Source organism: Amphimedon queenslandica, unplaced genomic scaffold (assembly GCF_000090795.2).
Source record: "Amphimedon queenslandica unplaced genomic scaffold, v1.1 AMPQUscaffold_13475, whole genome shotgun sequence".
NCBI lineage: Eukaryota > Metazoa > Porifera > Demospongiae > Haplosclerida > Niphatidae > Amphimedon > Amphimedon queenslandica.
Genome location: NW_003546289.1, coordinates 182,278 through 198,968, shown reverse-complemented (window position 1 = coordinate 198,968; position 16,691 = coordinate 182,278). Strand labels below are relative to the sequence as shown.

The window sequence follows — 16,691 nt, the reverse complement described above, 5'->3', positions numbered from 1 at the left end:
CGTAATAAATCGATTAGCTAAATACTCTGTCTTTGTGTAATATTTAATTATGTTGATGTCTCCTGCCTTTGTCCCGAGCTTTGTCCTGATCTGACTAGTTTTTGCGCCATGGAAAGAATGGCTCAAAGTGAAGCTCGAGAATTGAAGCCTGTGGCAGGTGATGTTGAGACTGGTGCTTCTTCAATTCCTGTCGTAGGAAAGGTTAGACTTAAAAGATTATTATGCTGCGTTAATGTTTAGTGAACTACATTGTACACTTGTCCATTTTATGGTCCTGCTGTAATTACACTGTACACTTTACTGCTACATTTGTAGAGAAAAAGTGGTGTTCAGCGTAAAAGAGAGTTTGATGGTAAGATCTTTTGTATAATTTAAAATATTGCACCATGCTTTATAGGCTTGATTGGACTTGTCAATATTGGGAATTCTTGTTATATGAATTCATCAATTCAGTCACTATCGAACTGGTAATTCAGTCTTTATATTCATATTTTTATGAATGAAAAAATGATTGCCTTTAGTCTCCATTGCATTGCAGCAAAAAGGTTCTGAGACATTGCCATTAAATTTTAGCTTCATGATAGATAAATTTAACTCCCGATTCGATTTCTTGAACTACATGTACATGTAATGTTGATTAATTGGGAGATGTTTGTTTTTAAAATGTTTTAGTTGCCCATGAAATTTTGATGTAGGAAATTTTTTCCACAACAAATAATAAGATTACTAGTCTGGTGTTTGAATTATGGGACTTGTGATACATTCTATACTTTTTGTTACAAAAATTATGTGTATAAATCAGCCAACGAAAATAAAACACCTTAATTTTATAGCATGAAAATTTCCAAATGTACAGTAGATGTACATGTATTAGACACAAAATCATATGACTGATTCTTTAAACTACATGTACATGTAATGTATACATTCTATGTAAACACTACACCACATTACCAAATACAAGAATCTTTTCATTACACAGAGGTTTTCCTTAAAGGGAAGTTTTATAAATGAGGCATCCCCAATGTGAGACTTTACCTTCTTATAAAAAATGAGGGGCAATAGACAGCAGAGTAAGCTGGGTAACAAATTGCGGAACAAGAAAAGAGAATAAGAAAATAAGTTTGCAGAATATGTTTCAAAATGAGGGAAAGGCTATTAAAGGTAATTATCTGTCCTCCTAGATAGTAAGATGGCAAAATAAGAGTGACAGAGCATAATGTGAGGAGAAAAAAGGTGCCATTTTAACAGTGGGTGGGTCTCTTTTTAATTGATTATGATATTATATGACGTCACGGAACTAGTGCGCATGCGTGGCCACGCCCACTTTCCAGTAAAATGGCATCTTGGTTAGAAAAAAGCTTTCGTTATTTCGTAACAGAGGAGTTTTCGTTAAAGGGAGGCCCGTTTTCATTAAAAAAACTTGGGAAATGAGTTGGTACATTTAATTTTTTTCATTATAAGGAGGTTTTTGTTGAAGAAAAGTTCCGTTATCAGAGGTTCCACTGTAGTACCATTAGAGAAGCATTATGTATGAAAAGTGTGCCACTGAAATTGCTAGTTGAAAAAAATACAATCAATGTCAATAATATTAAATCATGAACCAGAATTAGAAAAATTTGTGGCTACAGTATTTAGGGAATAGAATAAAGATAGGATAAATATGAGATTAGGATTTTTATTCTGTGCACCAAAGTGTAATCAGTAATGGTCATACAACGTGTAATACATACGTACATGAATTATTATCAGTGTAGCTCAAAGTTTCTAATTTTACCTTTCCTGATTTAGCCTCATCTGTCCTGTCATATTTATTGTAGTTGGTGTGATAAAGTTTTATTTTTAAATAAGAAAATCAATTAAAAGTATGATATGATGTGAAATGAACATGTGTAATATACATTAAATCTTGCATTAAATTTTGTGGACCTTTTAGAGGGTAAAATATGCCTTAAAATTGTACATGTACATGTACATGTAGTTTGCCCACCATTATTTGCTTGTGTTTGCATGTGCATATTTTAGATTGCAAAGTTTCCAGACCCTTTCTCCATAAAATAGCGTGTGAGGAAACTAATTTAATTACATACTTTAGACCTGCATGAACATAATGCATGTTCATGCAGTGTTCTTACATGCACATTACATGATATATACGTACATGTGTATGTACATGTACATGCATGTAATGTGCATGTATGGAAAGGCAAGTCATGTACATGTAGGAATATGGATGCTGCCTTGTTTTTGATATCACCACTACATGCATGTATATAATTTACATCTACTGTCTTTTTTAGTCCTCCTTTTAGACAGTACATGACTGAATGTTTACCTGCTCAATCTAGTGATAGTCTTGCTGCTGCTCTTTCTCTTATTTTGACAAAAATGTGGAAATCGGAAAGGTGAGGTAATCAATTTTTAATTGTGTCTATAACATGCATAGGAATCCTGGAAGTTTAAGTCCAAGACCTGTTAGCTCCTCTATGAAGCAGAAAATGTTTAGAGGTTGGCAGCAGCAAGATGCTCAGGAGTTTTTGCGTTGTTTATTCAGTCAGATACACGATGAGTTGAGTGTTCCATTGCCACACTATTATAAAGAATTTTGTCAGAATCAAACTCAACCAGCCACATGTATACTGCAGTCACAGGTGTCTGAATCTTTATCTGAAAGCTCAGATTCTGAATTACTTACACCTCATAGTCTATTGAGGTCACACAGTTTGTCATCTTGTGATCAACCGATGGCTCCTTCAAAAATTCAACTTAAGAAATCTTCTAATACTTTTCCGTCTTTTAAGTCAAAAGTATCAAAGAAGGGCTTCTATACGCAACTAAGCGAAACCCTAAAGAAAGGAAAGGTAGCCAACAGTGCTAATAGTGAAGCTTGTACTTCTGATCCTAATGATGATAATTCTGATAGTACATCTAGAAGAGACTTTTGTTTGAATGAACATTCTACTGTTATTGTTGATATAGCATCCGGTCAAGCAACTGTTCGGGATACTGTAACAGACCGCCAGTCGATTACACCTGAGCATAAGGATCGTGTAAGAAAGGCTTCAGGTGCATGGTGTATAATCTAAGTCATTAGCTAATATTTTCCTTATTTTTAGGACCAAGTCAACCTTTACATGTAAGTATTGTCACTCAAACTTTCCAAGGAGAGTTTGAAAGTCGAGTGGAGTGCTCAAAGTGCTCCAAAGTTTCTGTAACGAGGGAACCATTTCAGGATTTATCTCTTCCAATTCCAAGTAAGTCACATGATAATGCTTTTTGTGTGTAAACTAGTACCTGTTAGGCAGAAAAGAAATGACTAAGATGAGGAAACAGGAGGATGCTAATGATGCAGATCCACCAACTCATGATAATGTGGCTAATCGTGTTTGCCGTGTTTGGGATATTGTGATTGGTTTTACACGTGACATGGTTACTGGTCCTCCTACTTCACTAGATGATTGTCTTGGATATTTTTTTGACACTAGTGATCTATCTGGTATGTGTATACGTACATGTATCTGCATGTTTTTGGGTTTAATTTCTTCAGGTGATAATCAATATTTTTGTGAGCATTGCAAAAGGTATGGCACGTGAAATCTACTTTTATTATTATCTAAAAAATTAATGTAATCATAATAGTTTTCAAAATAGCAAGAAGGGAATGATAATATCTAAGTTACCTGAGGTACATGTTCACTACATTGTACATACATGATGTTTATAATAATAAATCTCAGATTTTATGCATTCATATTAAGAGATTTCGATATGATGGTCTCTTCACAAGCAAAGTCAGCAGATACATTGATTTCCCTTTTGATCTCAATATGACTCCTTATGCTAAAAGCGATGAGCAAGAAAGTGAGTGTATACATTGCTTGTACTTTTATTAAAGTTGGCAATTGTAGCGTATGAACTGATATCTGTCATTACTCACATTGGAGGAGCAGGAGGTTAATATTATTTATTGCATTAAACGTGCATGCATGAATTTTTTGATTTAGGAGGGCATTATATATCTTACGCTAGAAACTTTGATGACTGGTATGAATATAATGACTCACGTGTCAGTTCTGTTTCAAATAATGATGTTCTTTCCACTGAAGGATACTTGTTGTTTTATCAGTGAGTTGAAAATAATTTATTTTGCATATTGTAAATTTGTAATATTTACAATTTACATGTACTGTAATTGTAGAAGGAAGCCATCTGAACCAATCCCTTTACTTAACCTTGAGGATATTGTAAGTGTTTACATGTACATGTACATGTATTGTACATTGATAATTGTTATTACACAATTTTTGGTAAAAAGGCACCACCTCCTGGAACTCTAATTCCTTCTGATAGTGTTTGCTATATTTCAAGGCACTGGCTTTTATTGAGAAATAGTACTGTTAATCCAGGTTTGTAAATGTATATGGGTTTGTTATGCTAGTCAGTAAAATTTTTACGGCAGGACCATTAATTCCTTTTGATTTTGCCTGTGAACATGGTGGTAAGGAAGGACATAATCATTACTTTGTATAGTTAATTTATGTGCGTGGTGTACATGTATAGGAATAATGCCTGGTAAGGAATCAATAGCAAGGAAGGTAGCTATTCCCATTCGAAGAAGTGTGTGGCAGGAACTTGTGGAAAAGTTAGTTGGCATGCACACATGTGTATAAAGCTATTTGTGTATTCACTGTACTTATGTAGACATGGTGGTGGTCCTCTTGTAAAAGTTTTAGAAACTTGTGAAAAGTGTCATGTACGTATACATGTACATTGTATATTGCATTGCCTGACTGTAATGGTTGTACATGTGTATGTACATGTATGTGTTTATACTTTATAGGCCTATCTAGAGGAGTTAAAAACACGTCGTAAGAAGGAAAGAGACGGAGTAAATGAGGTACAATATACATGTAGTACTGTAGTTGCATTTGTACATTTTACATGTGAGAACTATCAGTGGTAACTGCAATGTACATGTATACTTATGATTCATTTTTTGTGTTAGCATTTTAAATTTAACGTTAACACAGTAATAAAATTAATTAAAGTAGCATTCCTGTCCTTTAATTGGTCATCTTAATCTTGATTCATGAAAATAAAACCTACCATAATAGTTAAAACACTTTTGTGTGTGCATTATTTTGAAATATTTCTAATTACAATCATTTACATTTAGATCCAAACAGCTAACAAAGGCAAACCAGAGACAGTTCTATTGTCATGTACTTGGCTAAAAGAATGGCAAGATTTCATTCATTGTGATTCATTGAGTAAGATCATGATACATGTACATGCAGTACATGTACAGTTTACATCTTTGTATAATAACTTTTCAGAATAAGTGAATCATAAAACAGGTACTCTTGGTGACACATGTAAAGAGCAAACTTTAGTATTAGCTTAGTTCCTTGTCATCAAGATTGGATAATCATCCACTCTTGTTGTTATGTACATGTACATGTATTTGAGAAATGTCTTTCAGTCTTGATTAAGATATTGGGCCACTGTGTTGCAAATCAGATTATGATCCCATTTTAATCAATACAATTAAGGCTTTAAGTGTCTCTACATTTTTGCTTGTTGGTATTTTAATTTGGTTTATATTGCTATTATACTTTAGGCCAGTTACCTCCTGAACCAATTGATAATTTTCCTGTGTTAAATATATTGGATGAAGGTCGTACTATCTCACTAAATAAAAGTAAGTTGTTGTCATGTATAAGTATTAGTTGCTTTTACTGCTTTTTTCTATCTGCAGAGCAAAAGCATCGTTGTATTGCATTGCCTGTGTGGAAATATTTGCGTGATCAGTATGGAGGAGGCCCTCTTGTAACCACTTCAAAGGAACATTGACTTTAAATTTATTCATAGTTTTTATTGTAATTTTATGTTTCTATGGTAACAAAATTTTTATTGTAATAACAAGATGGCTACGCAAGATGTCGACCAGTAAGAATACAAGCTTTTTACTTGAACGTATGTGCTGATTCGTTTGGGATACATAGGTTGAATAAACCCTTAATTCAAGAGTATGAACGTATCATCAATGATCTGAAACAGCAAATTCAACAGTACAAAGTAAAGTTGATTCTTTGAATTATAATTCTCGTGATTCCCAACTGAAATGTTACTATCCCACCAAGAATTTTTGTTAACTTTAGCCCTTTTTGCTTTTATATACATAAAACACCTTTTTCTAAATTCTGGAATCAATGTGAACGAGTGTCATGACTGAAGAGGCCTTTAATACCCTCTTGATTTGTTGATTGTTAATTACTCTCTGCTCCTCGTTAATTTCATTTTGTGTCTTTTATACAGGCTGATTCAGTGTCACTGAAGCAAGATGTTCAAACAGTTACAGATGAAAATGAAAGGTTGCATACACAATTTATGCTAGCAAAATAAATCCCCCTTATAATTGAAAAAAAAACTAGCTTTTAAAGTGCAAGCTATGTTCTAAACAGGGATTTAATATACTAACGTAACCAGGATGGGTAAATCCCAGTTAATTTATAATAAATCCCTGGTTCTAAATTAAGCTGATAGTTTCTTTTATGTTAGAAGTTTCACATTATATTTTCTTTTACATGCATAATTGTTTCTAAAGTTAATGTGGATTTACTTGTACTTCATAAAAATTTTTTGTCATATGTACTGCACGTAGGGCTGATGTTATTTTCATTCTTAAAATACATTTGTATAGGTTACATGAGGATTTACTAAGAGCTTACCAACACATAGGCTCACCTAGTATTGATCTACTAAAAGTAGTTCAGTTAGCATTATTAAATGCTTAAAATTTTTGTCTCTCTATAGGATAAGCAAGATGGTACTAGATTGTTGAAGCAATCAAGTATTGAATTAAAGGTTGCAGAGAAAGCAGACCAGGTGTTTGTTATGTGAATTATACATGAAATGACTGTATTTTAATTTAGGAAGCTTCAGTATCACAATATAAAAGTAGCTTGGCTATGTACAAGGTATTTTATTTTACATACAAATTTTATGCATATAAATATGCTCTTAACAGAAGGAACTTAGTACAACTCAACAATCACTCACTGAGTTACAAGAGTCATATGACAAGCTACAACTAGAATATCAAAGATCTGTTAGGACAGCAAAAAATTTTTATTCAGAGTTGACAACTCTACGTGAAGAGCAAAGGTTCTTTTAACTTGATCATAATTGTCTGTTTATTATTATGTTAATCAATTTTGTTTAGTCTATGTAAGGACCAGCTAAACCAAGCTAACCAGAAGAACTCTGAGCTGGTGTCCCTGCTAGACAGCACTAGAGATCAACTGAAGAGGAAGGTGCTCATGAAAATTTTGGAATTTAGTAATTGAGTTACATGTATATGTATTATTGTGTGTAGATTACTGAAATGAATGCTATTTGTATAAAGGAGAGTTCATCTGACCAAAGAGTATCAGTACTTCAAGCAGCAAATGGTGAACTTGAATCAAGGTAAAATATAGATTTTTTAATAATTATACCTGTATGAGTGTGCGTAATTATTTTAATTGTTTATAAGGCTTGCTGTGATTGAAAATGAATGCTCTAAACTTAGTGATTATAAAGCACTGCTCGAGGCTAAGCTTTCTTCTTTGCAAGAAACTATGTAAGAAGATACATATGCATGTACAAATACATGTGTAGTTACTAGTCATAATTGTATTTTTGTGTCCTCGTCATGATTGCATGTATAAAAGTTAATGTCTTTGTGCCATAATAGAAATGCTTTTGAATCAAGAGAGCATGTGGCTGTTGATCATGTCAAAGAAAGTATGCAATTGCTGGAAGCAGCTTTAGCTGAAAAAGATCAGGTTATAATTTTAATTCTTATCAAATTAATAAAGCTTTTTATACATGTAGTCTGATATTAAAGAACAGCACTATGTGTCTGAAATAAGACATTTGGAAAAGAAAGTATCTATTTTATTGGAAGAAGTTGGTGCTCGGACAAAATTAGAGGTAAAAATCGTGTATTGTAATTTATTATTTGCCCTTGCATTAATGAAGGTTGACAAAGTAAGGGCAGAATGTAACAAAAATATTGACATAATGGCTTCAGAAATTGAGCACCTTGAGAAAGTTAATATAATTATGTGCTTATTTAAAGTCACTCAGGATAATATTATTGTAGCAATGTGCAAAAAAGCAATCTCATATTGAGAAACTCCAAAGAGATAAGGAAGAACTTAATGAAGAGCTGAAGAAAGTAATACAATGAAGTCATTGCAATCACTGTACTCATAATACACATGTACATGTACATGTAGGTTACTATGCAGTGTCCTGAAGAGCAATTATGGGTAAAGGAGACACTAAAAGAAATCAGGAGTAAACTTTTGCAATCTGAGAGGAGCAAGCATGAAGCAATATCAGAGCTAAATGCTACAAAGCGTATCAATTCAAACCTTCAGAAAAGGTATATACAGTACATGTAACAGTAGCATATGTACATGTAACTGACCTAAAATCAGTCTATTAGATGAGCAAAGGAAGAGTGCATACTTTGAAGAAGGTCTTAAAGAGCAACGGCAACTAAATTGCAGTGATTCACAACAGTTTCGTCAGGAAATAAATTTACTGACCGGTATTACATTTAATATTCAAAATTATTTTGTCATCTTGTTGTAGAAACTAACAAAGCTTTACAGGAACAAATAAGTCAAATGTCTGATTGTATGCAACTATCTGTAAAAGAATCTGAACAAAAGGTAGTTTTGTGCATCAGACTGTCCCTACAATTATGATATAGATTATACATCTATAGGTTAATCTAGCTCATGAAGAATTACAAATTAAGGAAAAAGAATTGTCCATGAGATTAAAATATGCTGAAGAAAATCAACAAAGAATGACATCTGAATTCAAGCAGCAAATGCTGATGCACCAGCAATCAACCAACAAGTCATTTACATCATTACATGCACATATGATTGATTTTCATCGTAAATTGTATAGGTGGCAAAAAGAAATCAGTGATTTGCATTCCAAGTTTGAGAAGGCCCTTCTTGATATGAACACTAAATTGATGGATTCCAAAGCAAAGAACAAAGAGCTTAACTCAAAACTTCATCGATTATTGTCTAGTAGTAAATCTGTAAGTGATAATAATCTTAACCTCATTCATAATCAAAAATGTTGTTTGTTAATGTAATAATATTATTATCAAGCATGCATGAGGTTAAGATTATTATATATGTGCATGCATCTACTTGTACATGTGCATTTTACAAATTTAGGTCAATTTAACTCTTGTTGAACATGAGAAAACAATATCATCTTTAAATGATAAACTATATGAAGCAGAATCATCAGCTGAACAAAGAAGACGGCAAATATCACTATTAGTTACCAGAGAGAAGAAGGCCTTAAAGGAAAAAGAGGAATTAAGTAGACAGCTGCACAAAGCAAAGTTTCAAATGGCTCAAAGTTTGAAGTAAAAATATCCAGCAATTGATGTGATTTACTTACATGTATTTATGTAAATGTACATGTACATTTCATTTATAGTGTTGCTAATGTCAGTTTTCTTGGAACAGATGCACAGTTGTACGGAGACAAAGTTGCAGAATTTTATAGTCAAAGGTAATCTCTATGCTATGCTTCTTAATTTATAAACTTTTATAGCCATGATGACTTAAGCATTTCATCTGCAAAAACCATTGATGCTTAGAAACTAATTATGTTGTTACTATCACTAATTACATGTATGTAATAGAAATTCTTTGTTTTTCTAAGTATGAATTTTATTACGTAGGGAAAGGCGTAAAATTGCCTACTATTGTCTATTAATTTTTATGCAAACTATAGAGACAGGAAGAAATACATGTACAATGGGTATTCACAACCATTGCATAGGCATTAATTTTTAATGTGTTGGCACCTATCATTTAGTCCATATGGACAAAATTGCATTGCTCCATTCATCAATGGCATTTTAATGGCATTATTCATTATGCCTAGTAGAACATTAGCATAATCACACAGTGTGTGCAAAGAAGATTAGAAGAGTTAAAATGCCACAGTAATAATTTTACAGTTTGCTTCAATTATAGATACATTTAGATCTAGTGAGTAAACAGTAGATCTAATAGAAGTTGATGATTATTTACTATCAGCTTGCTTTCATTAAAAGAATTATGTACTCTTGCAAACATAGTGCTAAAATTGGAAAGGTGGCATTGGTGTACTCCTGGGCCCTGAGGACTAGGAGTGATTATAGTGTCATTCACACTCTGCAAGACTAGATAATATTATAGATCTAGTTTAGTACAAAAATTGAATGGTATCAACTTAATTCAGCCTTCTTGCAACTGGGACAAAATTGAATTTTAAATTCAAATTTCAATTTAATGCCACGCCTAGCCACACCTCACTGACATCAGTCGTTATAGCAACGTAAAGGACAAACATGATTAATGAAGATCAAGCAGCATCAATACCCTCAAACTTATTGTCTACGCTGAAGCAGGACTCTATTCGAGTAAATACTTCTAGTCATAAGGGGTTTAAAGCAGAAAAAAAAGTATCTAATGTCAAGCTTCCACCTCTATCAATTATTACTACTCAGCTGGTAATTACTTAATAATAATAGTAGAGTATTATTATATTGCATTATCATTACACACATGCTACATGATGAGTTATTGTGATACATATATCTTATGTCCAAGATTTATTGTACAACAGACAACTTGCATTCACAAAATTTTACTGTAACAGTGTCTGCTTGCGATTCTTTTACTGTACTGGTAAATCAGGTGTTTGTCTTGCATAACTTACTTACAAATATGCCAGCTTGTGTTGTGTATAGAAGTGATTGCTTTGCTTGTGCATAAAAAGGTGTCAAGTGACAGGTGTTAAAAAATATTCTCAAGTATAAGTTAGCCAATTATCATATTATATGTAACACCTTGCTGTGGTATGATAATTTCTTTAAAAAAAGCTTCATATAAATTTATTTGCATAAGAAGATTGCAAGATAAAATAATAAATTATAGACCAACTGAACTGTAGTGAGTTAAATAAGTACAAAAATGAATTCAGCTCTGAGGTACATGTACAATGTACACATACTAACCATGCCATAGGCAATGAATAATTTTCAAAACCTTTTTAATTCAATCTAAACACTAAGAAATGTGATATTTAATTAATGTTTTAGGACAATTCACCAGGGAATTTATGGAACCATCAGAAACAAAGACAAAAACTTAAATACCTAACAGATAGCACTCAATGTGTTTGTGGTGCTGGAAAGTACGTGTACATGTATAGTCGTATGCATGTATATGTAAAATGTATTCAATTGCATATCAGTATTATTTATACTAGTATGAAGTATTGTATGAAGTCATTCATTTTTGCGATAGGGATATCTCCTTTCTATATGATGCAAGTAGCAATGGTATACGTGTTGCTCCACCAACATCGGTATAAATAATGACTGCTTATATGCACCTTGAGTTACTTACATGTATACTTATTAGACTAGTGCCCCAGAATCTCTTATTCCGAATGAATATCATATTGTAAAACACTCTGGAGTTGTTGGATTAGATCTCTTTGATGAGTATGTGTTTTTCATTTTAAGTTATTGATTCTCTTGTATAGTCCTTACTCTGCTATAGCTGCTGCTCATGAGCGACATGATACCAAGTTTCCTTCCATGTAAAAATTTCATTATAATGGCATGCATTAATGTTATTTTGTTTGTTGTAGGCGACCAACAGGCAGACAAGAAGTGATGCAACTAAAAGTTAATATTTTGATGCCTATACATGTATGTACAGTTAATTGTATATGTGCATGTAGAACACACTGGATCAAATGATAGGAAAAGTCGGTTTAGAAAGTTATATTAAGCACATGGAATTAACAGGGCCTACCCAGGTGAATAAACTTCATGCATCTGTATCAGCTTATTCTTTTCCAATACATGTACATGTAGATGCATAACTTGATACACTTGGTCAAGAAAGAGCAAGAAGTTTACAATATTTGCTTTCATGAATTAATTAGACAGGTATTTGTATGTGTTTCTTATTTTTCTTCATGCCAGAACTTTAGGTGTCTGTTCATTGTTCAGAAAGAGGTGCCCTATTGGCAGAAGTGAGGCAATGCTACTCAAATTTACTAAATAAAATACCTCATCAAGTTAGAAGGTAAGAACATAAACAAATACTGTAGTGTATCATAGATCGACATGATCATAGTCTTCATGATGAAGTTATAGCTCAGAGAGCCTTAGACAGGAAACTTACAACAGAGCTTTGTAGATTTCATCAAGTATTAACAAAATTAACATGGTTAGCTATAATTTATAACATAAAGCATGCATGCATATGTGCATGTGTTGTTTTATACAGTGATTTATGTGAATTGCGGGATCATAATGAATTAGCTGGAGAAGAAATTGAAGAAACTAAAGATAGTGTAAGCTACAGCATGCTTACGTGTACATGTACATGTAGCATTAATGCTCACACTTTTTTAGTTACTGCTTGCTTTGTCTGAATCTGAGAAAAATGCCAAGTATGATGCCAAAAATCACATAATATACATTTAGTTCAAATTCATATCTCTTAAACTTTAGCTTACTAGTTGAATACAGCAATCTTTATGAGCTCCAGCGCAGTCGATTAGAAAATCAAATTGGTAAGTTTGATTAACTGATCAATTTGTACTTGTTTTATATGTCATTTTGTTCTTTTAGAACATTTGTCAAAAGAAAAAGAGTTATGGGAGCAGACTTGTTATTACCTTGCAGTAGAAGTGGCTAATCATTATCAGCTTGAATCAGTTCGACAACTTCAATTAAGTGGAAAGTCATGGGAAAAGTTGGCGAGTCATTTTGCAATTTTATTTTCAGACAAGAATACAAAACAGGTAAATGTACATGCATGCATGTGCATGTACATGTACTGTACTTACATGTGCATGTATGTGTATACAGTATCATCTACATGTAAGTGTACTGTTACATACACTTGTACAAGTACTTATATTTCATATACAGGTACTTACATTGTGTACAATGTGTATACAGCTATGTGTACATGTACATGTAAATTAGAAATACTTGTAATATTGCATACATTAATTTCTGCAATAGCTTTGTATTATTCAGCAAGATGTTCAGAAGTGGAGAAGAGATTTGGCTCTTTTCTTACATGACTTAAAAAATATAGAAGGACACTTAATTACTGAAGTAAGCACTATTGCATTACTTTACTGAAGTGTAAAACATAACAGTTAATGGCAGTTTATGACGGTATGAATTCATGGCTATTGAAATTGAAAGGTTTTAAGTATGTTATGATTAGTATTTACTGTATTGCATATTGTTTTTATTGTGATTTTCACAGGGAATCTGCTTCTGTTCCAACTGATGTAATGGAGAAAACTCAGATTGAGGAGCTGTGGCAGGCACTGACTAATTGGCTTACTGTTTTGAACCAGCTCTCAGAAATATTTTCAGGAGAGACTCTTATGAATCGCATTGATAAGCTACAACTCCTTGAGCACAATGTATCAGGATGGAATGAAATAGCGTTGTCAATCTTACAGCGCCGTGTACAATATTCAGTGATACTGCAAGGAGATGCTCCCATTGGAGCAAAAGATGCTCAGAAAGAGTCTGTTACTGAACTGATGGGTGATGTCAATTCATGTATGAAAGCACTATCACTAAGGACATCAGGAGAAAATGGTAATTTTACTTTCGTAAAGTATTCAGTTAATTTTTTTGCATGCATGCACTTTACTTGCCTTATAGTTTTCTATTTAGATGTACATGTACATGTATGTGTATGATATGTCTTATTGTATTGAATGTACATGTACATGTATATGTAAATGTTTTTGTGTTGTTTCTTAGGAATTGCAGTTGCTTTTGTTCGACTTATAACTCCATTGGAATCATGGTAATAAAATGCTAATAATATTATACATGCATGTGCATCATACATTTATTTACATTATTCTAGGGATACCACTTTTAATTTAATACTTCACAGTGGGAAATCTTTCAATGAATCCACATACTTAAAGTACACTAATAATATTGATTATAATCACCATTATTATTGTTAGGTTAACATCACAACTCGACCAATGGTTATCACACATTTCAGTTGCTTTGGATGGCCTTTCTTCCCTTAAAATACATAATGAAAACCAAAGGTAGAAAGTACATGTTCATATAGTATACTACATGCATATTGTACATGTACATATTATTTTGAATGAACTAACATTTTTATACTGCTCTTATAATTTTAAGCTTTGATGATATCCTTTCTAAAGCTGACAAATGGTGTTCTATTTTCTGTCACGGAGTTCAAGTTGATGATAGCCATGTGATGGAACAAGTACATTGTACACATGCATTAGGTATAGTGTATGAAACGCGTTCATATGTAGGTGTCTCACTTGTATGGTTCAATTATGCAGTGGATGACACAAATACTTTTAACAATTACAAAGAGCAAGTCAGATTTTGAGTCTGTTGATATTGACTCTAAATGTAAAGTTTTATGTGAAAATCTTGCTGCATTCACTGAAGCAATTGTGAAGTTAGTATTATTTTAAAGTAATTACTACTTCAATTTGTACATGTAAATAGAAGCTGTCATTTTCTTTTTGAAAACGATGAGTTCCCTGAAATACAAGACATCATTGATGAAGAAACTGGGCAGCTTCAAACACTTCAAGATGAAGCAAAGAATTGGATACGACTGTCAAAGATAATGACAGAGTTAGAGGAGCGAGAGAAAATAATAGAAAAAGTAGCTCAGGAAAAGAAGCAACCTAGTCCTCCTAAGGAAGATGCAATACTAACTATTGGTATTGATGACAATGTCACAGAAGCAACGGAGCAAATAGTAGTAAAGCAACAGTACTTGTATATAATAATAACATTGAATATAGGATAAACAGTTTGAGAGCCAAGAGTTAGATCTATATACAGAACAAGGTAGCACCAAGTTACTCACATTGTATCTACTATTGGAAACATGTACATTGTCTTGTACTTGTAGATCTACCAGAAGGAAGAGGAGGTCAGCTAGAAGAAACAGAAAAACTTGTTATAGCAATGGACGAATTGAATTCAAAGCTAAGGTACACATATTATTTGTAATTGATGCATGTACAGTAAATCCATGCTTATGCAACTATAGCACGGTACAAGTTGAAGTGACTGCAGAAAAGGAACGAGCTGATAAAGCAGAGAAACTACTTCAAGCTGCAGAGAGCCACATTGAGCAGTTAATGTCTGAGTTGAAACAAATGAAGGAAGAGTCAATTGAGCAGGCTTCTGCTAATAAAAAAGGCAGAAGAGCAAGAACAAAATCTAGAGATATAAAGATGCTATAATTATAACCAGTAACAACCAAAATAATATTATTATGCAATACAGAAAAAATAGTCAATAATAATAATAATAATACTTATTGATTTTACTGAATAAACGTTTTAACTGCTTTACGTAATTCTTTTGACAAATAGTTATACTTGTGCGCTTGATCACCACAATTAACGAAAGTGACTTTGCCAGATTTAGAATTACGCTTAGAAACAGCAGTCTCATACAGCTTCCTCCCTAAATGGTATGGTATGATATAATCATTATGACTGTGGAATATCATGATGTCACATTCAATATGAAGGATTCGATCAATTGAAGAATGGTTCTCATGCATATAGCTGTAAAATATTTCTCCTAATGGCTTAAATGGCAAACCAAAAGGATGGTTGTATGCTGCTTCAACCATATTAGTAAATGGAGCATCCAGTAAAACAGCATATGGTGCAGTGCCAAGCGACTGTAGCGTCAACGTAAGATGAGTTGCAGCACCCGAACCAAGCGAATGACCCCACAAATACACCCGTGCATTTGGAGCCATCTCCTTTATCCACTTCCAGACTAATAAACCATCCTCCATTATGTTATTCTCATTAGGATAACAGTCGGAATCACCGAAGCCTTGATAATCAAAAGTTACAACGTGACAATTTTTCTCTTCTGACAGGTACTTGTACACTCCAATACGAGGATATGTACCTCTTGTTCCTGTATTACCATGAAGGTACAAGACAACTGGATATCCATCAGCAAGGGAGTTGGGAGCCTCTGTAGTACTCACACGTGGAACATACCAAACTCCAATCTTACACTGACTATCCTGGTGTGTCAGAAAGAAGTGCTTCGTTCGATGATGGAGTCCAAACTCTGAAGGATCAGAGAGGTTAGAAAAGAAAGGTATGCGTAGCCTGTTAACATAAATCAGCTCTCTCTGTATCCAGGTACATTTCACGAAGGATAGAGCCGCGAAGGCGTAAAGAAGAAGGAGAACAACAGTAAACTTAAGACAAAAAGAGCACAGCCTCCTCTGCTTAGGCCTATCTTTAGACACATCTCCTTCTGTGTGCTTAGAACTTGCTGAAGAAGACCCTTTCTTTCTACTTCTGACCATCATTAATTAATTTTCATTAATAATAATGAGTTCGTTATCAAAAGACACACCCAACAGTTTAGATAGAGCTAGAGATGTCGGCAAGAACAAGATCAAAGAGACAAAGCAATCTACCTGCATATGTTCAGGGAAAGCTGAAACAAGAAGAAAGGATGTTAGAGCAAACTTTAGATCACTTGGTTCGTGAAACTGCAAACA

At 33.3% G+C, this 16,691-nt stretch overlaps 4 protein-coding genes across 6 annotated transcripts; 3 read left to right on the top strand and 1 right to left on the bottom strand.

The window, feature by feature from the left end:
* The first annotated feature begins 54 nt into the window (after positions 1-54).
* LOC100640661 (ubiquitin carboxyl-terminal hydrolase 20-like) lies at positions 55-5,925 on the top strand. The gene is made up of 21 exons (XM_019994351.1): positions 55-201; positions 316-352; positions 398-467; positions 2,301-2,405; positions 2,447-3,066; positions 3,117-3,254; positions 3,302-3,496; positions 3,548-3,581; positions 3,640-3,685; positions 3,738-3,861; positions 3,909-3,953; positions 4,005-4,125; positions 4,199-4,244; positions 4,316-4,406; positions 4,460-4,498; positions 4,561-4,642; positions 4,702-4,753; positions 4,841-4,897; positions 5,177-5,270; positions 5,621-5,701; positions 5,759-5,925. The coding sequence occupies exons 1-21, from the start codon at positions 109-111 to the stop codon at positions 5,851-5,853; spliced, it is 2,265 nt and encodes a 754-aa protein (XP_019849910.1). The 5' UTR covers positions 55-108; the 3' UTR covers positions 5,854-5,925.
* LOC105312082 (sodium channel and clathrin linker 1-like) lies at positions 5,864-9,807 on the top strand. Of its 2 annotated transcripts, none has more exons than XM_019994353.1 (22): positions 5,864-5,949; positions 6,006-6,078; positions 6,319-6,374; positions 6,704-6,767; positions 6,817-6,888; positions 6,936-6,980; positions 7,031-7,167; positions 7,226-7,316; positions 7,379-7,470; positions 7,538-7,624; positions 7,739-7,829; positions 7,879-7,977; positions 8,026-8,097; positions 8,150-8,224; positions 8,286-8,434; positions 8,490-8,602; positions 8,647-8,726; positions 8,783-8,919; positions 8,974-9,112; positions 9,255-9,451; positions 9,526-9,600; positions 9,643-9,807. In XM_019994353.1, exons 1-22 carry the CDS (start codon positions 5,927-5,929, stop codon positions 9,686-9,688), a joined length of 2,013 nt encoding a protein of 670 aa, XP_019849912.1. In that variant the 5' UTR covers positions 5,864-5,926; the 3' UTR covers positions 9,689-9,807. The 2 variants fall into 2 exon arrangements, with proteins under 2 accessions (XP_019849912.1, XP_019849911.1); XM_019994352.1 differs by having other exon boundaries at positions 6,704-6,770.
* Positions 9,808-10,388: 581 nt separating this feature from the next.
* LOC100641672 (axonemal dynein light chain domain-containing protein 1-like) lies at positions 10,389-15,506 on the top strand. Of its 2 annotated transcripts, none has more exons than XM_019994339.1 (26): positions 10,389-10,588; positions 11,180-11,274; positions 11,388-11,448; positions 11,505-11,587; positions 11,629-11,685; positions 11,737-11,773; positions 11,830-11,907; positions 11,966-12,040; positions 12,085-12,179; positions 12,231-12,323; positions 12,384-12,450; positions 12,512-12,549; positions 12,611-12,672; positions 12,731-12,903; positions 13,130-13,225; positions 13,270-13,325; positions 13,383-13,726; positions 13,895-13,940; positions 14,004-14,066; positions 14,110-14,199; positions 14,300-14,387; positions 14,440-14,591; positions 14,642-14,900; positions 14,947-14,992; positions 15,057-15,138; positions 15,198-15,506. In XM_019994339.1, the coding sequence occupies exons 1-26, from the start codon at positions 10,427-10,429 to the stop codon at positions 15,391-15,393; spliced, it is 2,694 nt and encodes an 897-aa protein (XP_019849898.1). In that variant the 5' UTR covers positions 10,389-10,426; the 3' UTR covers positions 15,394-15,506. The 2 variants fall into 2 exon arrangements, with proteins under 2 accessions (XP_019849898.1, XP_019849897.1); XM_019994338.1 differs by having other exon boundaries at positions 14,642-14,903.
* LOC100641545 (monoacylglycerol lipase ABHD12-like) lies at positions 15,374-16,607 on the bottom strand. The gene has a single exon (XM_003385076.3). It carries the CDS (start codon positions 16,494-16,496, stop codon positions 15,477-15,479), a length of 1,020 nt encoding a protein of 339 aa, XP_003385124.1. The 5' UTR covers positions 16,497-16,607; the 3' UTR covers positions 15,374-15,476.
* Positions 16,608-16,691: the final 84 nt, after the last annotated feature.

Bases quoted from the DNA above. Each gene is read 5' to 3' on its own strand.
- LOC105312082 (XM_019994352.1), top strand. From the start codon at position 5,927: ATGGCTACGCAAGATGTCGACCA. The intron at 7,471-7,537 runs GTAAAATATAGA...ATTGTTTATAAG, and splicing joins AATGGTGAACTTGAATCAAG to GCTTGCTGTGATTGAAAATG. The intron at 8,098-8,149 runs GTTAATATAATT...ATATTATTGTAG, and splicing joins AAATTGAGCACCTTGAGAAA to CAATGTGCAAAAAAGCAATC.
- LOC100640661 (XM_019994351.1), top strand. From the start codon at position 109: ATGGAAAGAATGGCTCAAAGTGAAGCTCGAGAATTGAAGCCTGTGGCA. The intron at 3,255-3,301 runs GTAAGTCACATG...AGTACCTGTTAG, and splicing joins TTTATCTCTTCCAATTCCAA to GCAGAAAAGAAATGACTAAG. The intron at 4,643-4,701 runs GTTAGTTGGCAT...GTACTTATGTAG, and splicing joins TGGCAGGAACTTGTGGAAAA to ACATGGTGGTGGTCCTCTTG.
- LOC100641545 (XM_003385076.3), bottom strand. From the start codon at position 16,496: ATGATGGTCAGAAGTAGAAAGAAAGGGTCTTCTTCAGCAAGTTCTAAG.
- LOC100641672 (XM_019994338.1), top strand. From the start codon at position 10,427: ATGATTAATGAAGATCAAGCAGCATCAATACCCTCAAACTTATTGTCT. The intron at 11,908-11,965 runs GTGAATAAACTT...ATGTACATGTAG, and splicing joins AATTAACAGGGCCTACCCAG to ATGCATAACTTGATACACTT. The intron at 14,993-15,056 runs GTAGCACCAAGT...TTGTACTTGTAG, and splicing joins AGATCTATATACAGAACAAG to ATCTACCAGAAGGAAGAGGA.